The sequence below is a fragment of the Esox lucius genome, chromosome 4 (assembly GCF_011004845.1).
Source record: "Esox lucius isolate fEsoLuc1 chromosome 4, fEsoLuc1.pri, whole genome shotgun sequence".
Taxonomy (NCBI): domain Eukaryota; kingdom Metazoa; phylum Chordata; class Actinopteri; order Esociformes; family Esocidae; genus Esox; species Esox lucius.
In genome coordinates, this window is record NC_047572.1 from 18076780 (window position 1) to 18103428 (window position 26649).

The following is a 26649-nucleotide window of genomic DNA, read 5'->3' on the forward strand; positions in this document are numbered from 1 at the left end:
TTGCGATAACCCATTGAGGGAAGTATGATTGCTTGTCTATTGTGAATAGTAGACAGTAATATATCATTTGGTGATAAAAACATAACTTTTTTATTGGGGTTTTGACACAAAGGAGGGTTTACTGTATGTGCTTTTCTCATACAGTATGATGAGCAGTGTGACAGTGTTTTCCGTTGCCCACCAGAGGGCGTCAAAGCATGTTTTTTCACTGCTGAGAAAGAGAGGTAACGAGCAGGAGAACTGGAGATTTCCCTTTCTTGTTTTCCTTTTTTCCATTGTGGAGGATGGAGCTGTTAATCTAAACAGGGCTGCTGGAACCTGCAGTGTTCCAGGGCAGCATACAACCCAGGGTTGACCTCTCTTCTGCTGGGTACCTCTCGCTGCTCCTCTTGACCCTCTGGCCCTATAGAGCCCCTCTAGAACCCCTCGTCTGCCATTCTGTCCAGTCTCACCATGAAGCTTCGTTTGGTCCTCCTAACTCTGGCCATACTCTGGGAGGAGCTCCAAAATGGTGAGTAAATCTGATCCTCCATGTCATGTCTCTCCTCCGTGTTTGCTTCTTCTTTGTGAGTTTTTCTGAGTCTGAACACTGGGATTTCGTCGGATTCTACCATAAGTGCTTTGCAGTGATCTTGGAGAAGCCTTTGGGAATAGTCTTTTAATATTGTCAGATCTGTGTTATTATTGGCGAGTGTGTGGGAGAGGCAAAATCCGTGAGCCTTGAAAATGATTTACCTAATGGAAAACACTGTGACCAGCATTTCTTTTAGATGGCTTGGGGAAAAGTTTTTTTTAACGTGGTGTTTCATCCCTCGGGAAATATCTAAACAAAGAGTTTACATATTTGATCTTTCATTACATTTGAAGTCTCCTGAAGTATGTTTTTATGACATACGATGTGAGTTAAATGTTTTATCAGAACTCTAACAGTAACATTTAGGGCATGCAACAGGTGTTATCAATTAACGTGCATTTCATTTGAGAGATCTCTTTTTTTCCAAATGCCTAAATGCAGAAAATGAAAACACCACAACTCAAAAAGTTTGGAATGTTCACAATGTTGCCAAATCCTGTCTGTGATGTACCTGTGACTTGTTTGGTCCACAGCGTGCAACATATCAGCATAAACAAACCCCCAAACTACAGACTCAATATATATATATAAAACCATCCATCACACTAAATGCAATAGACTGCAGTCAGAGCAGAGTTGCGGTGGTTAAGGTCTGGACATTTTGTGCCAGTAATGAAAACCCCCATGTTTCCTGTGCTGCTGTTGACACAGCTGTGTAGTCTAGAGCAGATTTCCAGATGCACACAGTGCACACTTCACTACCCATCTGATGGACATGTTCTGGGGTGGCTCTGTTACTCCGCGTCTGACCCTGGCCCTCCTGTCTCTGATTGCGTAGGAGCCTGCCAGCAGGTGAAGCGCAGGAAGGAAGCGGGAGAGAACCGTATCAGGCCGGGAAGTAAGCGGGTCAAGGTCCGCTACCCAAAGGTAAAGGAGAAGGACACGGTTGGAAGAGGCCAGTCCATCTTGACCCAAGTCCTGGATAAGGGCCGCTTCCTGAGGCTGGGAGAGAATGTGAGCCTGACCCCGGGGAAGGACATAGAGCTGCGCTGTAAAGGCACCAACATTGGCTGGTCATACCCCACCTACCTGGACACCTTCAATGACTCCCGACTCAGGTGACCCCAAGAGTGACATCCTAGTCCATAGTTAGAATAAACACGACAGGAACAGGTTGCTATTTGGAATGACACAATTGATGAACAGATTCCTTGTTGAAATGCTACGCTTCTAACAGATCATACCCCCAAATATTACTGTAACGTTAGTGGGTTCCCTCTCTTGTCCCCCCAGCATCAAGCAGAGTGACAAGTACGGCCAGTTGATCCTGACGTCGCCCTCTGCTGCTGACACAGGGACCTACAGTTGTTGGGTCATACTCTGTGATGGATCCGAGTGTCTGAAAGATCCTGATCATATCTCCAGCACATACATCTTCTTCACAGGTGAGCGGCGCATTTCCACTGTAACACGCTGTTTAATATCTCGGCCATTATCTTATTTTGGAGTGAAATTCATTCACACTATATTTTAAGATGTTAATATTAACCACTAATTAGTGGCTTATAAGTGCCTTCAGTATAGCTAGCAATGAGTTTATTAAGGATTGGTCAGTAACACATAGCAGAGTTTTAATAGGAAAATATTAATAAAACACAAAGCCGTTTGTACCTTTTATACACAATGACTTTGGAAAATACTCAGACCCCTTCGCTTTCTTTACATTGTATTGTTACTGAATTAATTTATAATTGATGAAATCCATATTTATCAGGCATCAAGGTCAACTGAACACAATACTCCGTAAGGACCAAGTGAAAAGGTGTTTTTAGAAATGTGTTCAGACCCGTTGCCGTAATTCTAAATTGAGCTCAGATTCTTCCCGTGTCCTTAGACTGAACTTGCAGTAGAGTATCACCTGAAATTCCTCTCTACCCTCATCTCCTCTAAACAGACAAGGACAATCTGTTTGTCCCCTCTGCCATCTACTTTGAGATTGTCTACCTGCGTCCGGACAGGCCTTCTGTTATCCCCTGCCGGGTGACCAGTCCACTGGCCAAAGTGTCACTGCACAGAGTGGTTCCCCCAGAAGAGATGGAAGTGGACGGGACGCTGGTCACCTACCACCCAACCAAGGGCTTCATCCTCCAGAAGCCGAGCCCGGAGCACCAGGGAGTCTTCTACTGCATGGCCGTGACCAAAGCTCCCCCGCAGATCTCCAACAAGTACCAGCTGCTTTACGTGGAGGGTATGAGGCGGCGGGATTATGTAGCGCCACACAAACACAAGTCACACATTGGCCGTCAACAGACAATTCAGATGAACTCTTGTCAGTAATCAGGTGGCACACACACCGGTGTGGCCTCCCGCGGGCCGTGGTCAAAGCCAGTAAGATAAACTTGAATGGGGAACCATTTGCTTTAGGCTGGATCTCAGAAACAGCCCCTTTCTGGGGCACCAAAGTGCCTATTTGAAGGCCTGAGAGTGGCATGGGAGACATTCTACTCAGTCTAAATCAATCAAAAACCTGGATATTTAAAACACCTGTTGTCTGTGAAACATAAAGACACTTGAAATAATGGTACAGGATGAACTGTGGTCAACAGTCAACTAGGAAAACCTCTGGCATTGATGGTCTCTGAATAGAGGCATATCAAAACTTTTTATGATACAAAGAAGGATCTGCAACTATTTTTAATGACTCAGACGGTACATAAATGGCCTAACAGGCCATCTGATTAACAGGCAGGTCTGATTTCTCTTATGAAGATGGGGCAGTATATAGACCCTTTCTACATCAAACACAAATAACCCACCCCGACATGTTCTAATGCAAACATACTGGCAAAATATATTGCATATATATTTTTTTAAATGGTTACTAAAAAAGAACATACAATGTAGACATTTGACATCCACTAGAAATAAACACTGTGATAAAACCAAGGAAAACATACAAAATATCTGTTTTTGTAGAATCTTTCATAGGACAAGGTGCATTTATCTTGGACAGTCAGCCAAACGAGATGTCAGTGAGGTACAGATATTTGCCATTTTTCTCCTTTAATTGGACCAAGGCAATGACAGTGGAAACAGACTCACTTTGGCTGCTTTAAGTGGTGAATGTGTTAAATGGAAACTGTGTGTGGTTCAAGTGATATCAATGTCTCACTTCTGCTTTAAGAGGCATGCTGAAGTGAATGTTATGTATAAAAGATGACAAAAACAGGTTTACAAACCTATAAAAAATATATAAAATCTATATACTAAAATGAAATTATTACTTTAACTATTCCTGTGGTGTACAAAAGTGGTCAGTGACAGCATTTGGATCGTAAAATGGTTTGTTTCAGACATTCTGATTGATTGTGTGGTTTGTCCTTCCTGAATTCTTTTGACAGTGCCCAGTAGCCCACCATACGTTACCATTGAAGCCTCCCTCTCCTCTGCCAGTGGAGGAGACAACATCAACATCACCTGCACTGTTCTGGGCGAACCGGATGTGGATATCAGCTTCACCTGGACCTATCCTGGCCAGGTGAGCTGGATGACGCTTTTTCTCAGAGACACTTGATGGTGAATCTCTTCAGATGGAGTAGGACCTTCAATTTGCAGTTGCTAAATAAAAAATTATAATACACAATGCCTTCAGAAAGTATTCACACGCCCTCAATTTCTTTACAATTTTATGTTACAAACCAAATTTAGAAAATGTTTATATTTTCACTGTCAGTCCATGCACAAAACCTCAAGTCTTAGGAGTTTTAGTGTGCCAATTAATGGAAAATTTCGGACCCTTTTCCATTACACTCCAAATTGAGCTCAGATGGATCCTGTGCCCTTTCCTCATCCTTGAGATAACTGTTGAACTTGGAGACCTGTGGAAAATACAGTTGATTGATCGGATATGATTCAGAAAGGCACACGCCGGGCTAGATCCCGATCATGTCAGAGCAAAAACCAAGACATGAAACCCAGGGAGACAGCCATGATCAAATTATGTTGAAGCATAGATCTGGGGAGCCATGATCAAATTATGTTGAAGCATAGATCTGGGGAAGGTTGTAAAAAAAAATGCTAAAGCATTTGCTTGTTCCCAAATCATTGGGAACTGAAGTTTGGAACAGCTAAGAATGTCCTTGAGTGGCCTAGCAGTTCACAGACACACCCCATCCAATCTGGCAGGCCTTAAGAGGATCTGCAAGGAAGAATAGGAGAAACTGCCCAAATGCAGGTTATGCAAACCTGGCAGAGGCATACACAAAAAGAGTCAAAGCTGTGATCGCTGCCAAAGGCAATTCTACAAAGTATTGAATATAGGGACTGAATGATTATATAAATGAAATATACGTTTATTTTCAATAAATTTGCACAAACTTCTAAAATCATGTTTTTGCATTGACACTGAGGTATTGCGTATAGATTAATGGCAAAATATCTAATACATTATGAACTATGTTATGAATAACTGTTTTGGACAACACAGCAAAATGTGGATAAAGTGAAGGGATTGGAATACTTTCAGATGGCACTATACTGTACCTATTGATTCTTGTAAAATGTTACTAAGAAATGCCTCGAGCTCAGTTCAACTGTCACATGGCACTACAACACAAAATGCATACTTCTGCAACTCCAATGTTTGCCCAACAAAGTCCTTAGCTGCAGGTAATCTCCAGCTACCTCCCCCATTGCGGTTTAAACTGTTGATTGTCTCTGTAATTTGGTAACTCTGTAACTGGTAAAAAAAAAAAAGAAGTGAAATACCTACTTTCCACATGTCTTCCTCCCTTGTTACCCATCCAGGGAAATTGTTACTCAGCTCCATTGGGTGTTGGGACACTAACCCAGCCCTGTCTTTGTGCTCAGGGCCTCCGTCCTGTTAGCGTGCGTGACTCGTGGAGGCTGATCAACAGAGGAATAGCACACACTACGCGCATCTCCCAAAGCGTCATGGCCGTTGATGACCTGGAGACCATTGACTTTGGGAAATACATCTGTAGAGCCAAGAACAAGAACGGAGAGACAGCTGTGGCCACCAGTGTTCGCGCCAACTAGTCAGACGCCAGAGACTAGTGGAACCCGGAAACGCAGAACTCCACTTTGGTGGCTTTTTGAAATCATTACCGTTCGCTAGGCATCTTGCAGCTTGAGTAGGTCACAACTGTTTGCCACTTTGCTGTGGCTGGTTGAGCAATAATGCAAGCAGAGTGGGAGCATACTAGTTTAATCCAGTGCAAGTCTGACTTGGTCTGATATACAGACAATATCTGAATGTAAATATCAATATAGAAATCAGGATGTACCCAGCTTAGGCAGATGCACATTTACTCAGTGTGTCAGAGGACATATTAAAGACATATTCCTATTGTTTCTTTACATCCTCTCTGATGTGTGGCTACGCTCTCCTTGGGCCTTCAGGACAGATGTATTTACACACCTGCACCATTCACTTCTGTAGAAAAAGACTTTTGAAAATAAAATCGCTTTTAGGACTATATGACAGAGAAGGGTCATGTGAGATGCTTCTGCCGTGTCTCCTAGGTTGAGGTAGGAGCAGAGTGAGCAGCGGAGTGAGCAGCAGAGTGCGCGCCCTGCCTCACTCCTAATGAGCTCCGTATGTGGAATGCATAATGCCGTCCCAGATCGTATTTTGGTCCAGAGTGACACGCTGCATTTTCCACCTCTTTTACTCAACAGAAACTCATTAGCTGGACTCTTTGCTTATAACGACGGTGCAAAGCACTGTTAAGGGATCTGGCTGCAAAGTCTAGTTTTAGCAGATGGGCTTTTTGCCTTAACATGGAAACCAACAGAGTGCATAATAAGAGCACATAATCATGAAAACAAAGACACTTCTCAGCTTCAGATTTCATGACTTTATTAATTGCATATTTTAAACAGAACACACAAAAAAATATCCACGTTTACAAATTTTGACATCCAAGATCAGCACACTTAGCTTCTCTCTGCTTTTGAGTTGTAGTGCCGTCTTAAAGACTTCTCTACTTTAACCTGCAGTAGGAGGATTTGGTGAAGGGGAGTATGAGACATCAGGCCATCAACCACGCAGTCTTGGTCCCATGGTCAAACAAACTAACAAAACCAATATTAAAAACAGCTTCAAGTCAGACCACCAAACTATAGTACTGAGCAATTAAGTAGATAATTACAGGAGATTGTCCATTAATTACCATTGAAATTACTGCCCAATAATAAACCTTTTAAAACCCAAAACACGATTCCTTATCTGACATGAAGATGAATTAATGTAACATGCGGATTCATCAGTCCTATCTACTATGTAAGCTCCAATTATCTGTCCCACATACATTTGTAAATGAATACGATAGTATTGAGTAGATGGATTCATGTTTATATTTGTCATTTCCCTTAATTACTATACTCAATGATTAATGTAGGATTCACAAACAATTGGAGGATATTCAATGTTATTTTTGGAATTATAGCCATGCTGATTCTCATAGCAACATGTTAACTGTCAGTCAACACACAGAACAAGAACACTCTTCCCACAGCACTTTGAGTGTGAAAGACAAGAGGTTGTCAACCACTGAGAAGAATAGTAACAAAAATATTGTCTTATTATATACAAATCCTGAGATATCTATTTTTCTTCCTACAATAAGACAAGAAAGGCCAACAGAGAACAAGGACTGGCCTCGCTCAGTAAGTGCTTCTGTGCAACAAAGTCTTCTCTCATAGTCACTGAAAGTCTTTAAAGGAAATAGATTTGTTCAGGAATACTGCAATCATCTGCGGGTGCCATGCTGCAATCCCTGTCAGCTAACATAGCTCTTTAGTACGGCAGGATGACTCGGCCCAGTTCGAAAGGAGAGAGGCTGCTTCCTGGAAGCGGTGGGCCTCTGTTATCTGGGTGAGACGGGAGGGCTGGTGAAGACAGCAGAGCTGCGGGGTGATTGGACGGGGCTGGTGATGACCGCAGAGCTGCGGGGTGATTGGAGGCCGAGGGGGTGGTGGGTGGGGGAGGTGGGGGACATCTTGCGGGGGCTGCTGAGATCCCCGTTGTGGAGCTTCCATATGAGCTCCTCGTTCTCCATGGACAGGCGCTTGTTCACCTTGGATTCCTTGTGGAGAGACTCCTGCAGCATGGCCTGCTCTGTGGACAGTTGTCTGGAACGGGGCGTCAGGACAACAGTGAGAAAGGAGAAAACAACACAGCCCCGCGCCGGCTTAGGAACACATGACAGAATGGGCAGAGTCATCTCACCTGGACAGAGCAGCATGTCTATCCATGCGCGCTTTCAGGTCCTCATTCTCCTGTTGGACCTTTTTAAGGCACTCGTCCAGTTTAACGCTTTTCTCCACCTGTCAAAAAACAACAGACTGAACATGTAAGACTACAGCCTTACAGCTGACTGATCACCTGCATGTGACTGACAGGGAGTGGTGGAGTGTATCTGGTGCTCACCAGTTTGTCCATCTGCATGAGCTTGTGTTCCTGTTGGTGCAGCTGTTTGTTTTTGATGTCCATCACCACCTTAAGGCTCTCCAGCTCCTGCTCCAGATACAGGGTGTGGGAGTCCTTCTGGAACATCACAACCAGGTGTGTTCAGCTCCAGACTTAAACTCAGTAAACTACAAACATTTTCTAGTAAAAACAAATAGGCAAATAGAGTTGCTTCTAATTACCAGTTCGACCCATCACAAATAGCCAATATCCAAGTTCTTTAGGCTGTTTGAATGGGATTCTTTGACCGGGGGGGGGGGGGGGGTTGCATCTGTCCATAGTAGTCATTGATAGAACCATAAGCCCATAACCAATCAACAGGGGGCACCATATATAGGTGACAAAAGCCCCAAATGACACCATGTCAGACAAGGTCAGTGATTTAGGTTTATTACCCATCAGGGTTCTCAAATGTTTCAGTCTGGGGACGACTATAGGGCGCAGCATGGAACTAGAACATACCGAGTCGTGAGATTAAAAATTACATGCAAGGACTTTTGCCTTGACAAAAGAAAAACATAATTCTTGGCTACTGAGAAGCAACATTTTAATGGAATTGCTCTATTTGGTTGCTGGTCATTTACAGCTAGTATCATTCAACTGTATACATTTTGCAGTGACGTAGAAAAAACAACCCAGTTTAAATTAAAATGACAGGGCAGTTAGTTATACAAATATGGGAGAAAAACATTTTGGGGAAAATGTACAGTACTGCATTGGTTCATTAATATGACCACAGACCCCCACAGTACATTCACAGAACCCAGCACAATGTGGTGTTTTAACAACAGACCAGACAGCCAACAGTCCCCAGGCGACTCCTGTCAGAGTATTTATGGTCTACTTAGTTAACCTTCCGCTTGTGCACTGTCAGTATGCTGACAGGAAAGTCACAGCACTGATTATGACCGTCAGTAGGCTGACTAACACAACCTCTTGGCTGCTCTAGAAAGTGGCACCCTATTCGTTTCACGGTACACTACTTCACCTCAGAGACTTCACCAAAGTATCTGCGCCTAAGGCCCATGTAGGACATACTAAAACAGGTGGAGGTCCTGGCGTTCCTATATGGGTGACAAGGTAGAGTATGGACAATGCAATGCACCAGGAGAGTGGGTTGGATTCAAGAGTAGGACCAAGACACATTTGATGAAAGTATTTGCTACAGGTAAGTGGCCTATATTATTATCTTAAATGAAGGATAGGGCAGTGCTGTTTTCATGGAACCGTATTAGAGTGGTCTGTAAGACTGGATAGGAGGCGAGGGATATTGTATGAAGACAGTACCACGTCTCTCTCAGCCAGCTCCCTCCTCCGCTCCTCCTCAGCTTTCAGCTTCTGGTTCAGGGCTGTGTTTTCCTCTGTGAGCTCCTGAATATGTCCCTGCAGAGGGCACATCATGAGGATACTATTCATTACATAACCATTTTCCTAAGATAAAATTAGAGGAACCGACAGTATTTTGATATGAGAACATTTCAAAGATGAAACATACGGATAATGTGGCTTCTGTTTCCTTCAGTGTTTTGTCCAATGTCTGCAGTTCCTGTTCATGAGCTTTCCTGAGCTCTGGAAGACATTTATATAATTCATAATTATATACACAATGTAAATACTTCTAAACAACATAAATTCCTAACTCATGCTCGTGCCGATGTTGACCTTGCAGAAACTTCAGTAGATTAGGTAGATGGAAAACATAATTGTGTAAATGAAAGGATGAATACCTTCTAGTGAGCCTTCATACTGCTGTTTTACACACTCGATCTGTTGACAGTGGTTGGCCTCCAACTCCAGCTTCAAGGCCTCATGGTTTGATGTCAACTCCGCCATCTTCAAAAGGGAAGAAACAGTTATGATCAGTAACAAAGGCAAAATAAACACGTATAAACATATCAAAAAATCACAGAAGGATAATGAAAGGCCTTTACATTTTAGTCATTAAGACACAGAGTCAGAATGATTTACAGTTTGCATGCATTTTCATACTTCTTTCCACCCATAACTGCCCTCCTGGGAATGGAACCCACAACCCTGGCATTGCAAGCACCATATTCTACCAATTAGGATAAACAGTGTTAATGATGTTGCTCAAGAACTGAATGACGGATGTGATGGCAAAGGGATTTGTCCTTCAAACCCTCTGGTTACTGGTCAGAGGCTCTAACCGCTAGGCTCTCTTTACGGTCTGTTCTGCCATAAAATGTAAAAAGCTAATTATTTTAATCCTGTGAATATGGCCATTTATTTCTAGAAGAACCACAGTTGCCTGTTGGGAACTAATGCTGGCAATATGTTTGTGCTTCACTGAGGGTTAATAGCTACATAATTGAATAAGGGGTACTTACTAGTAATGGTCAACAGAGCAACAGTTTTACATCATTGAAATATTACAGTATTTCGTTTTTCATTTGGATTTATTTTAGTTGCTACTGCAAAGGTCTCAAACCTAGTGCATTATAAAGGGAATCTCAGCAGTCTCAGCAGAGTAACTGTCAGTGTCAGGACAAAACAAGTGCCATGCAGAAAGTACCTGACAAGAAATGCCCCCTGGTCTGATTCGTGAACTACTAGTGGCGTCTGTTTTCCTGCCATGACTGATTTTCCTTGAAATTATTTGCTGAGTAGTATGCTGTGAATGACTCAACAGAATTACAGCAGATGACACTGATGGAAACAGCTCTACAGAAACATCTTATCGTCCCATAGATACACTGGACCGGACTGAACCCTGATAGGCAACTGGGGGGCATGGAACTTGAATTTGCAACTAGGACTGCCAGAATCAAGACTTTTGGATGATATTGTACATTTAGTCAATAATGACTGAACATATTACAATAGTTTTTCCTTTTGAAAAGGTGCACGTGTAGTTCCTTTTGAAAAGGTGCACGTGTAGTTCCTTTTGAAAGTGTGTTTTTCTGCACAGACCCTTTTTAGTGCAACACACAAAGGGCTTTGCAGCCCAATACTGCCGCAGAGTTGTCGGAGTCGGTACACTGGCAGCTGCTGTATCACTGTCTGTCCCTCTCTGCACTAGGCACACAGCTATGAGCAATCATTCAAGGAAACTGACTCATTTCTGATTCTGATAATTGATTAGAATGTAAGGCATAAATGTGTGCAAGTGTTAAACTTCAACCTTTTAACCAGCCCTAGTTGTTGCACCTTTACATTATAATGATCTAAAGATAAATAACAGAATGAAGGCAATACAAAGGACAGGCCCCCAGCACAGGCCCGGCCCCCAGCACAGGCCCGGCCCCCAGCACAGGCCCGGCCCCCAGCACAGGCCCGGCCCCCAGCACAGGCCCGGCCCCCAGCACAGGCCCGGCCCCCAGCACAGGCCCGGCCCCCAGCACAGGCCCTTTGCCCATTGGCTGACAGCATTCCCAAAGACCTCCCTTAATGGACACTGACTGTTCAGCAACACAACTGATGCAAAAAAAAAAACTGTCAGGACAACATGTAGTCTCCAAATGCTTATTGAAAACTAATACATAAGCATAACCACTAGCTGTCTCACAATGAATTCTGAGGGTTGTTGGTTAGCTAGCTAGAATTATTTATCCATATTAGCACTGCTGCGGAGTCAAAGCCCCTCAAGACAAGGAATCAATTACCAGACTCAAAGCGAAAATGAGCCACCTAAAATTTGCAGCTTTGTCATTTTTGCTCTATCATTCTGATTCAGCCTTCTGCCCTCACAATGTGCACAAATCGCTATGACGCTGTCAGCCAACCTGTCAACAGAGCATCACTTTTAACCCATAGGACTCTGGTCTAAAGTAGTGTACTATATAGGGACAAGGTGACCATTTTAGATTAATTCAATAGATATACTGTACCTGCTCCTCCATGAGGGCCTTGTACTGGTCAGCCTGATCCTGATAGGTGAGATGGATCTGGTCCCACTGGGCCTGGTAGAAGTCCCTGAGCCTCTCCTCTAGCTGGGCCATCTCCGTGTGGTGCTGCTCCTGCATCCTCTGGAGCACGCCCTCCAACGCCCCACGCACCTCTTCCTTCTCCTGCTCCAAACGCTCACACGACTGGGTCGAGCTCACTGCAGGGGCAGTGGAACAGAGTCAAGTGACTTTTTGTGTTGCATCTAATGGAGGACGCCCTCATCCTCCAGCTCCAACCGCTCCCAGGAGTGAGGCAGGGTCGAAACGCCATCTTCTAATGGACAGTGTTGCTTCGTCTTCTCTTGCCAATGCCAACACCACAGTCAGGGGTTGAGAGGACCATGGGATTTAACGACAGGACTACCGAACTAACTTGAACCTACAATGTCTTAGCTCTGATTACAAAATGTGTTCAAATTCAGTGACAGTGACATTTTGCAGTAGCTTACTGAGAAAAAGGTTGTGCGTGTAAATGTCAATGACATCTAATTCTGTCAGTTCTGCCGAAAGTGAAATAATACAAGTGAAAAGCCTGCATTCACATAGGACAAGAAAGGCTTTGGGGAACCACCCACTGGAGGCTGTGTGATGACATACAGCATTGGAAAGTCAAACACATAAAAACAAAAGATGGATTACCCAATGCCAGGCTCTGGCCAAAGAACATAGCGCAACTGGCAAGAAGAAAACATACCCATGTTTCATGAAAAACACACTTTCGCAATCGACTGAAGTCAGTGTTGTGTCCTGGGAATGTAATGCTGACTTACCCCTGAACTAAAGCAGACGCTGGACTCAGTAGGACAGTTTGAACAGTGAGAGGTTGCCCTCAATGCTGCCTAGTACAAAGCATGTGTTTACATCTGCCACGCCACCTCTGCAGCCTGGTCAACTTGGAGACACACGGCTGTGGCGGGCACTGACGGCCGGTCAACTAGGAGACACACGGCCGTGGCGGGCACTGACGGCCGGTCAACTAGGAGACACACGGCTGTGGCGGGCACTGACGGCCGGTCAACTAGGAGACACACGGCTGTGGCGGGCACTGACGGCCGGTCAACTAGGAGACACACGGCTGTGGCGGGCACTGACGGCCGGTCAACTAGGAGACACACGGCCGTGGCGGGCGCTGACTTTGCATGCCAGTGTAGATGCCCAGCAGTGGCCTCGCCAGCCAGGGAGGATTTCCGTGGTGATGACAGGAGAGCCGGCTGTGAACTGACTGGTAGTATCGCCTGCAGCCGTGTGTAACAGGTGTCCATATGTAGATCCTGACACACAAACCCACCAGGATGAAGAGAACAGCCCACTAGATCTATTTCAAGTGGGCAGGGGAGGACGGGTATTAAAGGCTGGTTCCAACTGTCATTGCCAGGTAAATCATTCTAATTATAGGTCCACTGCCCTTCTGCAATCATGCGTCAGAATAGGAAACATATGCAATATGCCCAGAATTCAAAAGAGAACATACCATAGAACAGTACAGTGTACAGTTAAAACACACCACTGATTAGATGGTATTCACATGTCAAAGACAGAGGATGGGGTAAAGGGATTGGCCCTTGACGCTGTTAGTGGCGTGTAACTGCCATGACTCCCACATCACTGCTTTCCAAGTAGTCCATCTAGAACTACTGTCTCAGACCAAACTCACAGTGAAGTTTGGCCCCGGTACAAATGTGTGTTGTAAAATAACCAGCTCAAGGTTTGTCACAAAAGGATTCTGCTCATTGGTGCTGGTGTTTTTCAATCATGAGCTTTTGGCATTCATTTATTCGTACTAATTTGTAGTTATTTTTTAATAATAAGCTAAATATTGTTCACATTTTGTCATAAACCATTCGTGATTTTTTTCTGTGGCCATTTTCCCTTAAAACATATCCTCACAACCACCAACGAAACCTTTTAATTTGAGTTAAAACTGTTCCATACTGGACACACTGACAAAATGGCATCCATCATATGTACACTCAGGTATATCCACACCCACAGTAAATGATACTTCATGTGAAAACATAGCCCGGGACACAAACTAAAGCCTGTCACTTCAAAATGTTGTGTAGTTCAGTTCTACATGGCTTAATACCTGCTCCAATCTCTATGGGATGAGTGTGAGCAGCAGAAATGAGAAAAACAAGGAGGAATTCTAGCGAAGGAGCAGAGTGCAATGCAGACAGAGCATATGAGGCCAAAGCACACTTATGCAGCCAGCCGATCCTCCTACCACAGCCGCGCTCCAGCACCGCCTGCCTTACACCACAGTCAAACGCTCACCTAACGCCAGGAGGAAAAAAGTCAAACGTCAGCCCAACACGGAGACGGAGCCCAAACTAATACCGGGCCTATTCATCAGATCGTTGCGTGCACTCCAGTCCCGCATTCCACAGGCACGATGTAGAACAGAGGATACGGTCGTCGCAGGAGCCTTTCCAGGCAAATTCATCATACTGAACCACACCGCAGGGCCCATCTGGGGATTGGGGCTGAAGCCACATCTGGAAGTCCGTATTTGTCTTATTGTCGGGCTCTGAGTGATTTTAAATGCTCCCTGCAGGTGGTGAGGCAGAATGGTGCCATGCCCTTGTCTTTGAAAATTGGCGAAGGGGAATCAACTGAAATGAGTGTATGGTGACTCTGGTAGTGCACCAAACTGACAAAGCAGTACGCTATAATTAGCCACCCACTGAGCGGTCTGGTGACCTCAGTCGACGCAGTATACAGAGTGATAGTCATAAAACTGTCCCAACTGGCGCCCTATTCCCTAGGTAGTAGCACACCACGTCTGACCAGGGACCAAATATGATGCCATTTGGGGTGTAAACAGCAGTGGCTCAGGAGGAACGACCCGTCCTCCCACAACGTCTCCTGTAATGTACCAGGGACCAACAGCACCAGAGACTACATGGTATGTCTGAACAGGTCTTGGGGGGGGGGGGGGCGGGGGGGGACTCTCACTGGCCAACAGAATGGGCTACGAAGCCGATACACTGGCCTTAATAAGAAAGAGGAGTCCTGTGTTGGCCCCAAGGCTAAGTGCCGTCAGACCACACACATGGGAGGGGGCCCGCACAGCCCCCCCCTGGTCAGACCACCGCATCAGAACTGAGCTAGAGGCTTTCAGACCACACGAGAACAGGAGTGAGTTAGAGGGTGAATACTCCAGCCCATAAACCGCAGTATGGCCATGAGGGGCGGGTCCAAGGCCGTTCTAGAGTGGGTGTGTTCTTAGGCCTTTTCAGATGGCTTGGGGGGAGGTCAGAGATTGTAAATACGTCCCAGGTCCTCTGATAGTTACTTATCCTTTATCAACTGACATTCCTGTTCTCACAGGGATATTAGGAGGTACCAGGAGCTGCAGGCAGTTTGGGTAAGACATGATGTTTATAACACAGGTCACACAGGTTTCTTTCAGAAGCATGATCAGTTTCAGTAATAAATATTACGGATAGTCCAAATGTTCTCAATGTTCGCTGGAAAGTCTGACAACACAATTCTAATAATCATCACCCACTGACATTCTATAGTAATGACTGAAAAGTGTTTAAAAGTCCAGAACACACACACAGTCTGGGGTTGTGGGGCATCCCAGCACATGGAGCCTACTCCGCCCATACAGGCCTCACTGGGGGACCACAAGGTAACGTTAACCGCCATCAACCGCCACTCAGAACAGAGGCGGGGCTAACAAATCGTCCACTGACAATGGGTCTGTCCTAGGTGTCCAACCTGTTCTCGGAGGACGGAACATGCCAGAAGAGGAGCGACGGAACAGAATCCAATTACAGGGCTGATTGAGTGACAGAGCAACAGGGTCTGCCAAAGAACAACTCACTGGCTGTTTATGTCAGATAGTTTGGGCATGTGACAGAATAAAGCTGCTCATTACGCTCATTTGTAGTCACGGAAGCCGTGGTTTTAATTTTTATTCAGACATGGTCACGAAGATGATTTCGGGGCAAACATGCTACAAGCACGACATCACTGTCAACGCAAAGAATATTCATCCTGCCTTGGCCTTTGTGCTAGACCCAACTCCTAAACATGGATTGGCTCGGAGCCGGAAGCTAAGTGCTTTAACCGTGACCTATCCGAGCTGCAGATACGAACAGCGTTAAGCCGCTATCAGTGTGGTGTGTTTCAGGAAACATACTAAAGTATTGCGTTGGGGATGATTACGGTTGGCTCCGGGGTGAAGTGTCCCAGAAACACAGATCTTGAGGGAGTTTTTCCATTGGCATTCCCCACTAATGGGGAAGCTGATCCCAGATCGGTACCTGTGGAATACGTCACCCTGGAGGAGTTCCAGTTGTCTTTGTGATGTGTCTGTTCTTACCCAGCTGGCCCTGTAGGGTGATCAGCTCCTGGGACAGGTCCCTCCGCTGCTTCATGGCTTCGTCTCGCTGGGGATGACACAGACACTTCATCAGCAGGGGTTGTTAAAGAACTCCTTTGGGAATTGATTTGCCGGCACAACGGCTCAATAGGAGGAACCAAAGGAATAGGGTGGTTAAATTGCTCTCAATAGGACTACCAAAAAATCATCACTTGACAGATGCCAGCTTCTCTTGACAGCTCCCATGTCCTCCTCTTTTCACTGACAGGATATGGGGCCAATTATTGAAGTTGCATTGCTTCCATTTAAATTTAAATATTATTTAACATAATATAGCATTCAAATACAGTGCATTTTCTTTACCAGCTAATACAATACATTAGAGAAGAAGAATAACACTGAGAAAGGGAAGAGTTAAAGCTTGCCCTCTTTGCATGAGCTAAGAAAGAAACCTTTCCATCTCTTCTGTCCGTCCCCATCTTTCCCCTTTCTGGCTCTTTCTCTCCCTCTATTCTGTGCAGAGGAGAGAGACCAGCCCTGTAGTCGCAGAGCTCCCGTCTGCCTCCCGGTCTGACGCAGAGGGAAGCCAAACACACGGTTTACTCTTTAACAGATCCATCCCAGACAGAACACACAGCACCACTAACACCAAACGGAGGAGTACCGCCACAGGTCTGGTACTGTCCGGGAGCCACCTCCCTCAGAGTAGTCCGGGGACAGCACCAAGGAGATACTCAGGATAATGAGTCATCAGTCACAGAACAGATGAGTCAAATGATCTCCTCCAGTAATGAAGCACAAGTCCCTGTCCCATCTCCCCTACTCACACAGCACAAACAAAAAGCCCTTTACCGGTTCGCCACAGCAGTGAAGGCTAAGGCACACTCTGCTCCCTGAACCGCCCATGGTCCGGTCTCAGCCTTGGGGCTCCGGGGGGAGGGGGGTCTGCCCTGGCTACAAAGGCCCAGAATGCCAGAATACACAGGACAGCAGCCCAGGTGAACACCACCTCCACACGCTGAACTGCTCCAACTACATCTGACTGAGGCTGGACTGAAAACACAGCTCCATTGGCCCGCTATCAGAGTGCAGAGAGCTTTACCGTATTCACTCTAAAAGAGAGGCACTCTGCAGAATGCATTTGGACAGCCTCTACACAGCTGAGCACAGGGCTCTTTAAGACTGTGGTAGAAGGCAGCAGTGCCAGCCCTAAGGGTCCTGGTCCTAAACAATGCACTACAAAGAATTTAAGGGGCCATTTGGGATGTAGCCATAGACAAAAGGCCAGGGATCCTGACAGGAGGCACTTCTAGCCTGTTGTGTAGCAGGAGAGGGCCTTAACATTCCCAACGGACGGCACCAGGAGAAGGAATCATTACCAACGCAACCCCTAAATCCCCTCCCCCGCCATGCATTAAGTTATTGGGTTTATATCATATTTCTATGCAATACCTCAATAGCTACACTATGTGAGAGGGTCCAGTGCTGGTTAGAAAATAATATGGCATAATTACAAACGCTGTATTTCAATGATAAGTCCAGTTTCTGTGTACAAAAACAGGCCAACAGATAATATATAACATAATATAATCAAAATGTATACACCATTTAACAGACACCTTTTTAATAAAGCGATTTACAGAATCGGTTAGAGCCCACACATTTAATCATCGAGAGCTTTCAGTTTAGTTGAACAAATGTCAACAAATCACCATATCATTGACAACATGCTAACGTCATTTAAAACGGGCCATCGGGTGAGGTCCGGATCAATAAATCCCCCAGTAATCAATTCAGCTTCCAATACACTGGAAACATTAGGTGATGAATGCAGAACTACAAAGGAACATTAAGCCAGGGCCTTCACGTAAAAGAAAAAAAAGGTACAGAAATTGAAGAGGAAAATTAACTGGGTTCTAATCTGACATCCGAATAATTCAATAATATTATTTCATCACGGCAATAAACATTCCCTTTTTTAAAGCCCAGTCTTTAACTCTACATGTTGGTACCTACGTCCAACTCTGACTAATCAGCTAAAGATAAGAAAATGGACAACCTATTTTCGTAAGCGTATCAAATTATCAGCTGGGACATTCTCCCACACACTTGGCAAGCCCTAGCCTCCTATTACTGGCCTATTGACTGGCTACTAGATTCCAACGCTGTAATGTTCAAGAACAAGCAGGCCACGTCCTTTACCTAGTCATACACTCCCAGCCCGTCAAATCATTCCACACATGTGGGACATCAACGCTATTAGGGGATTCATTAAGTACAATGTGACATACTGATAACAGCCGAATAATGAACCTGTTAACCCTGACAGTAGACGTGCACCAGGCTAACACTGACTTACATAGGGGAGGGGGTGGGTGGGGGGGGGGGGGGGGGTGGCTGGGACAATTGCCTCACCACCATTCCAGACAGAGAGACACTGTTCCGCCGTTTGGGTCTGCTCAAATACTCACTTTCACAACCTCTCCACCCTAATGGAGTCCTACTTTAGAGACACACAAAAGATATGGAGACAGTGTGTGTGTGTGTGTGTGTGTGTGTGGGGGGGGGGGGGGGGGGGGGCTTGTGAAATAAAGTCATTGGAACAAGACTGTCTTTAGACACTAAGCAATACAATCACTTAACCTCATTGTACATTATTTCAACTGTGTTTTGACAACCCTTCAAACCATCTGTCAACGCTGTCCCCTGCTAAACTAACCAATGGAACGCACCCATTTTCTGACAAGCACTCCAACGGTCCTCAAGATCTACAGACTGTTCAGTGAGGTAAATCAGCTGAAATTATTTCACAAGAACAGCGCAAGTTCATCCAAAGACGGCACATCCACCCAAATGTCGAAACTCACCCCCTCCAGATATAAAGTCCTCACAGCAACTGAGCCCTGTTTCCACAAAGGATTCCATCCCTCAAGACCTCTTCTGTTCTGACTACTGCTTTATAGCAAGACACTGCTTGGGACAACTAGCTGCATTTGGTCTGAATTAAACCATGAGACCAATGGTCTCATCTCTACCAATAAAGGAGGACTGGGATTTGTCAGGGACTTTCACAATTCCATGTGTGTGCGATTTGTCACTGATTTTATATTCATGTCCCACGGCATTACTCCCCATCAGCTGCAGTAGGACATGACAGAACCTATTTGGTGTCAGCCATAGATGTGTGTTGAAAACAGGTTGGCTCCCTGTTTAAAAAGAGAGGCAACAAAGCTATGGCTTCAAAATTAAAGGAGCTTCGAAAATATATCAGGACATTACCTAACACGAACATATAGTGCACGTTAAACCCACAGAGCCAGTACGTGCACGGACACAGGGACACACACAGCCTGGTTTTTGCCAGGGCTGAGCTCAGGGCCTGAATGGCAGTGATGTCAGATTAGGTACTGAGACCTCATTTCAAAGGGATGATAGCAGCTGGTTCCCAGGGGTCTCTGTGGCCTAGACATGGTCGGCTTCCCAAATGGCCCCCTACATAGTGCATGCCCATAGGGACCTGGTCAAATCTAGGGCACTATGTTGAAAACAGTGGCAGTTTTGGGACACTGGCATGACGTCCGCCAGTATCAGGCACAGTCTGACAAGAGCCAGAACCAGAAAGACACTTCACTGATATGACCCTCTAAATGAGGAAAGCAAAGAGCTTATCAGAATGAGTATGAACTGGAAATTAATAACAAGGAAACCATAATAAATAATCAAAACCATTTTGTCAATGAGAAACTGTTCAGAGACCAAGAAATGTATGGGTCAGTGTGTGTGTGTGTGAGAGAGACAGTGAGTGAGTGAGAATGAGCGAAAGTAAGCGACAAGATACATTTTAAAGACTTAAACCATTCAGAATTACAGCATTTGAAAAACCTACCACTGACTATAGTTATACACACATTTTGGGTTCCATTCCCTCAGAACAGAACTAAAGTGAGTTGGCACTATGTTTCATGGCCAAGCCAAGGTCAGATGCGGTTTGTTTTTACACTGTGTTTATGGGGACACAGACATGATGAGTCATCCAATAGCCAACACTGTACCATAATGATAAAAGAAACTGTGTAAGGCTCCTAGTGTTCAACTCTACTCATTTTATAGCTTAAGCATCAGTCTTTATCCAACACCAGCAAGCCTTCAATATGAACCCATCCCCATGTGCCCAAACTACCAGAGGGTGGAGATGGGGCTGGGCTTGGTGGAACAGTGGCCCAGGGAGAGGGGAGGTGCCCACTGATAGCGTACTAAGGGAAGATTGAATTCCCCAGGGTTCTAGTTCCTGGAAGCCAGCATGTACACATACATTACCATAGAAACATGTTCATACGGTCCAGTGTCACACCTGACCAAGCACAGAGCCACATAATTAAAAACTAAGTGCTAATCTAATAAGCAAATATTATTTCCATGGTAGAACTATTTGTTAAGCGTACGGTCGAGGTTACTAGAAGATGTTTTTCCTACCTGTTTCAGGGCTTGCTGCAGGACCACCACCATAGCCTCAAATCTGCAGTTACTGGCGACCAGGAGTCCCTGGAGCTGCTGAAGGCTCCGGTCCTCCCACTCAGACCGCGGCCGGTGGATTTCCGCACCCCCGGCCGGCACCAGATTTGGGCGGCCATCGCTCCGGGCCGGCGGAAGCACCGGTGGCTGCGGAGGAGGCTGCGGAGGAGGCTGGCTACGCGGCGTCGCCCTGTGACGGGTCTTATCCACTGCAAGAGAACATCCAGGGTTTAGCGTCAAAGCATTCAGCATCATCTCTGCCTGCATGCCCCCACGGCTGGGACGAAGACTAGCCACGGTAGTGCCCCATCAGCCCTAGCCTGGGACTTCTACACAGCAACACGCCGGACCAACCCCCGGCCCGAACAGGATGACAGTACAGCACAAGACAGTAGCACGGGTCTGTCCGGAGATCCACTTAGTAGATGATTGGCGGAGCCATTCGTTCCCAGACAGAGATGGAGATATGCTCCGCTCCACCAGCCTCGCCAGGAGGAGAAATGTAGCCCCTGAATGAGATTACATCTCCATCTCCTGATTCAATCTTCCCTCTGCTGTGCACACCGAAGGACGCCAGAGAGAACTCATTTTAGCAGGGTCGCGCCACAGTGGTTTTGATTTACATGAGCTTTATAAATATAACACTCCTCTGCAGAGTAACCACAGGGATCCCAGGAACGAACAGAGGACTACGTTAGAGCTACCACAGCTTTAGAGAAGTGATAGGAGACAACGACACTAAAGACAGTAATACATTTAAAAAATAACAGTGTCATGAAGAAATGTGTTAGTGGCGTTGGCTGCAGCGTGTTGATTGGAACTTGAGTGACAAGCTGTGAGGCACTAGGTGCTGCTTGCCTTGTTCTGTTGGGGGAAAGCCTAGGAATTATGTAATGGGACAAGTTAATACATAGCAGTAATACTGAGGGAAATACAGTACAGATGCCCTCTGGGGACATTCACATAACGCTGGGATCAGGACAGACTTAGAGGATTTAGGACGACAACTGGCCAACCTAATTAAATCACAACAACAACCAACATACACAGTTGTGGCAGGGGAGAGGCAGAGCACACTAGTTCTAAGGATGAGATACATCCGTCATCCGCTTCCTATATGTAAAATATTGCTGATGCCTGAGGCTTCAGGCTTTGAAATCCCTGCAACAACACATAGTTGTCCCATGAACACATTCAACACATTCTGAAGCTCTGCCTTCCATTCGGAGGGGCAAGGAAAACAGCAGGATTCAAGAGGGAGAGTTTGATTTCTAAAGACCTCTGATATGAAGGCTAAATCTACAGCAGAGCTTAACAAGGCTCTCTGGAAAAAAAGTGGTTTCTAGGACACTGCATTCAACCTCCATCTTGAAATCAATGAGCAAACACCACAAAGGTATTGGTAATCTGTTGGTCTTTCAAGTAGGTCTTTGATGTCTTAATGAGGAAAGGTGCACTTTAATCAAAACCTAGCCAGAAAATGTTAGAAAAGGAGCTCTGTGTCTCTACTGATCTGAGTATTTGAAATGTGCTGTTAAGAGGTTCTGATAAATGCAGATACAGATGGTTGCTTTACCACATTTCTGTGGATAATTGAAGTGTCCAGGGTTAAATAATGTCTGGGGGTTTTCAGTCAAGCACTGGATTAACTTTTTTGTTTAAGTATTGATATACTTTTTTTTTTTACAAGTTTTTAGACATATTGTAGCAACAGATAATAATAGTAATTTAAAAAAGAAAGAGAGATAGAGAAAGTGTTACTGGGCCAGTATCCCACATTGTCCACAAGACTTGGTCTGATCAGAGCAGCATGATATTACGGAGAGCACAACATTCCAGCAGGCCAGACAGACAGAGGACAGTGTTGAGCTGTAGTGGACTAGGAGGTAAGTGAGCCAGGACGTGGCTAAAGTCACAGCTTTACGGACCCAAAAACACTTCAACAAAAACCCATTGGAAGAACAGGGATTACTAGGGCAAAAAGGCCAGTGCAAAAAGGCCAGTGGAGAGCAGTTCAACTAGGGTTGAGGGTTCCCAGTAATATATAAGAACATAACATAAAAGCTTCATTTTCATGATCAAATAGGCATGGATTCACACTAGAACACAGCAGGCTGAAGGAGTTCACTCCAGGACTCAGGCCCCATCATCAACATTTCATGACTCACAGCCAGGAAGCGACGGAACAAAATAGATACCACCCCCAAGATAAACAAACACTGACCTACATTCACCTTCAACAGGCCCAAACACTTTAACCATTATCTATAGTAACTATACTCCACATACATTAAGTAGCATTCATAAACACACTTTGCACAACCAATTTTGTCAATCCTGGAAGGCTGCTGGCTTGACCAGCACTGTGGTGAGGGGAGTGTAGTGTGGTTTTGTATAGGTTGTCTGTGCAGTCTCTGGGGAGTGTAGTGTGGTATTGTAAAGGTTGTATGTGTAGTCTGAGGAAAGTGTAGTGTGGTATTGTAATTTTTGTCTGTGTACTCTGAGGGGAGTGTAGTGTGGTATTGTAATTTTTGTCTGTGTTGTCTGAGGGGAGTGTAGTGTGGTATTGTAAAGGTTGTCTGTGTAGTCTGAGGGGAGTGTAGTGTGGTATTGTAAAGGTTGTCTGTGTAGTCTGAGGGGAGTGTAGTGTGGTATTGTAATGTTTGTCTGTGTAGTCTGAGGGGAGTGTAGGGTGGCATTGTAAAGGTTGTATGTGGGGTCTGACGCCCTCTGCTGGTTCATCCAGTTCCCTGGTCTCATGACTCAGTAGGGATTCCTTACGCAACACTGCAGCAGCAGGCACGAGCTGCCCAGAGACAAACACACCGTAGGCCGGCCCACTCGCCATATGCTAACCAGGCACTGGAGAGACTTCAGTGGAAACCATTCAATGTGTTTGGGTGAGAGCCTTAAATATGGACAATGATGACAACTATTTTACCACACATTTTAACATTACAGACGTATTCCAGGAAATTTGGCCGCTGGTTGTAAAAAAAAGTAGCCTGTTCGCTATATAACTAGAATTTTGTGGCTAACTGAGGTATGATAGTTATTATACCTATAGATAATGCACATATAAAAACTTATAAAAACACTATCAACAACAATATACAGTGAACTCAAAAACGACTTGGCCAGTGACACACCGTTAGTTTTGGCTCTGTATTCCAGCACTTTAAAATAAGACAATGAAAATGGATTTAATGTGGGATTGAATTATCTTGTCATAAGCACGTCAAAGCCACGCCCAATTAGATTCATCTAGGCATCGACATGACCAGAACAGTGTCCTTTCCTGGCCTTAAACCCTCCTTGGTAACTATGGTAGTGCGTTTGGGGTCATTGCCCAGATGCATGATGAATCACTGTCCAAAGAGTTGAGGCATCTGTTCAGATCCGAGTAAACAAGATGATTCTGTACATTGCAGAGTAAATTCTGCCACTTTTTTGGGCATATTAAAAAATGTATGAATCAGTAGGACTATCAGACCCAAAACATAACATCCCCCTCATGTCAATCCCTTGCTTTCTCCAAACGTTCCTCTTCCCATCAGTCTGGTAGAAAATGGGTCTCGTCGGTCCACAAAATCTTTGCCAGAATCTTTCGGTTCTTTTTGTCCCATCCTGTTTTTGAGGCCGGCAAAAACAAACAAAAAGATCCACCTTATGGTGTAGTCTCCAAAGGGCTGGCGAAGTGCCAGCAGCTAACATCCATGTCTACTTCCTCAGGGTTCGGTCAGACCACAGTTTGTTTAATCTGCTTTATTATGGTGAGCATTCTATAGCCGTCTGGCAACCTAACACACGGCTGTGTACAAAAGATGCCGTCATTCTAAAGGGTTAATCAGACATGGAAAAAAATACCTCCATAGTAAAGTGCCGAAATGCGGAGCCAAGAAATGTAGTGTCACTGTGTCCAAATTTTCCTGTCAGATAAGAATTTCAGATTTTCTGGAATTCCTGATAAACTGACATTTTAATGATTGTATCTTGTTGTGGGCAAAATATGAAAAGGTCAGTTTAAAAACGTGTTTCAAAATCTAATTCAAAACAAAATCTCTACAGCTTTTACATTTGAGTGCCCTAATATACCCATGTATACTTGGATATCAGCTTGGAGTGAACTCCCTACATTGTGAATGTCCACAGGTAGGCGTTCAAATTCATGATTATAACATCTACACTAATAGAGTAACAGTGAACAGCTATGCCATGTTTTCATTCAGTTGATGCTGAAAATCATTACTAGTGTGTTTACTTTTTGAGGGCGATATTTTTGTTCTGCAGTCATTCACTCTCAAGCATACTTAATGCAGACGCTGGTTTCTAGCGGAACAGTTGGGCAAAGTTTTATGGGATATGAGAATCCTTGTCTCCTATATTGTTAAACCTAGCCTCTAGGGAGGGACTGTTGGGGAAAGCATTGCGCAACAGATCATTGCAGTGTTTTAAATCATTCATCACACTCACTTTGATCTGAATTATGAAACAGTGTTCCCCAGACAAACCAGGTACTTCTGTTGCTATACAACTGGGGTATTCCATGGCAACAGAGCACTTGAAGCTATTTTAAAAAGGGCCCATGGACAGGATGACATAACATGAAAACTGCAGCTCACTCTTCCTCCTAGCTATATAGCAATCTGCTTCCCGGTCTGACATGAACATGCAGATAGAGAAGAGTGCTGGAGCCACAAGGGGATGTCACACACCAGCACAATGACTGACTGGTCATAGAAGGCTAGATCACAACATCACTCTTGTTATGGCTTTGGGGTGACAAATGGTACCAGTTAAAGTGCTAAGAGAAAAGCCATTTATGCAGAACAATGCCCTCTCCAAAGGGCACTCAAATTCAGAAACCACCTCGGCTGTGTTATTCAATATCCTTTCAAAGGTCTTTAAATGAATAGCTACCACAAACGTGTCACGGGACAAGCACTGATATGTAATGTATAGCCTTCTTCCTTCCACTACATAAAATCACATTTACACTTCGAAGTTAGCGAGTTAGCTCCTGATTAGGTTCTGACCTAGCCTAGGTAACACTAGATTTAACTCCCCACAAAACGGACTTATTTTGAATGCGCGGGCATTCTCAGAGCGGATCAGTGCCTTGTAGCAGGAACACAGAACGGCACCTCCATCGGCACCTCCATGTGTGATGCTGGCCACGACAGTGTGGAGTACACGTAGCCATAATGGGACCCGCTGCGGAGCGTACCGCTGACATTTGATAACCTCAAAATTGTGCTTTAGAATTCAAATGGACTTATTATAGCAGTAAACAGAAATGAGGCACTTTTTCGCGGGGGGGGTGGGGGGGGGGGCGTGTTTGCATTGACCTGGAAAGAACCACTGACCCAGATTACATATAGTAGATTAGTTTCTTTATATCAAAATGGCTCAGACATAAGTAGTAACCTTTAATATGCTTCTCAGTATGTCAGATGGATATAATAGAGGTGCATAATAATATCCATGTAGGCCGTATCTACCTTATAAGGGGAACACCTACAACGACCTATGCTGGATCTGGTTTCATGACTTGACATGCCATGAATTTTACATTCATCCATGTCAATACCAAGGTTTCAGGGAAGGCTCCTTATCCGGCTCGTCTTGGCCAGCCTGCATCTTCCAAAAAAAATGACAGTTGAAGGCTTAAAAAAAATGACAAGACCTGTGGGATTTTTCCTCTGTCACAACATTACCCACAGCTCAACCTAGTGACTGCGCCTGAAAATAACCCTTTTTTTCTAGCTGAAACTGGAGCAGTAGGTCTCCCAGCATGCAAGATGAAGCATAATCTCATGCATTAATACACTGA

General features: G+C 44.9%; 2 protein-coding genes across 10 annotated transcripts in view; one reads left to right on the plus strand and one right to left on the minus strand.

The window, feature by feature from the left end:
• The first annotated feature begins 231 nt into the window (after positions 1-231).
• pdgfrl (platelet-derived growth factor receptor-like) lies at positions 232-6398 on the plus strand. Of its 2 annotated transcripts, none has more exons than XM_020046008.2 (6): positions 232-511; positions 1413-1692; positions 1868-2019; positions 2529-2822; positions 3976-4112; positions 5381-6398. In XM_020046008.2, exons 1-6 carry the CDS (start codon positions 454-456, stop codon positions 5630-5632), a joined length of 1173 nt encoding a protein of 390 aa, XP_019901567.2. In that variant the 5' UTR covers positions 232-453; the 3' UTR covers positions 5633-6398. The 2 variants fall into 2 exon arrangements, with proteins under 2 accessions (XP_019901567.2, XP_010896472.2); XM_010898170.3 differs by having other exon boundaries at positions 238-511; positions 5444-5960.
• A 35-nt stretch (positions 6399-6433) lies between these two features.
• Positions 6434-26649, minus strand: part of mtus1a (microtubule associated tumor suppressor 1a) — a 36942-nt gene continuing 16726 nt past the window's right edge. For 6 of the 8 annotated variants that reach the window (XM_034291678.1, XM_034291679.1, XM_029119215.2 and 3 more), the window contains 9 exons: positions 20778-21025; positions 16305-16371; positions 11915-12129; positions 9794-9899; positions 9562-9635; positions 9354-9449; positions 8028-8144; positions 7827-7924; positions 6434-7729 (listed from right to left, as the gene is read on the minus strand). In XM_034291678.1, coding sequence (XP_034147569.1) covers positions 7465-7729; positions 7827-7924; positions 8028-8144; positions 9354-9449; positions 9562-9635; positions 9794-9899; positions 11915-12129; positions 16305-16371; positions 20778-21025 — 1286 coding nt within the window. In that variant the 3' untranslated portion in view covers positions 6434-7464. Of the gene's footprint in view, positions 7730-7826; positions 7925-8027; positions 8145-9353; positions 9450-9561; positions 9636-9793; positions 9900-11914; positions 12130-16304; positions 16372-17156; positions 17377-20777; positions 21026-26649 lie in introns of those variants that run through there. The other 2 variants (XM_029119216.2, XM_029119220.2) reach the window with 2 other exon arrangements.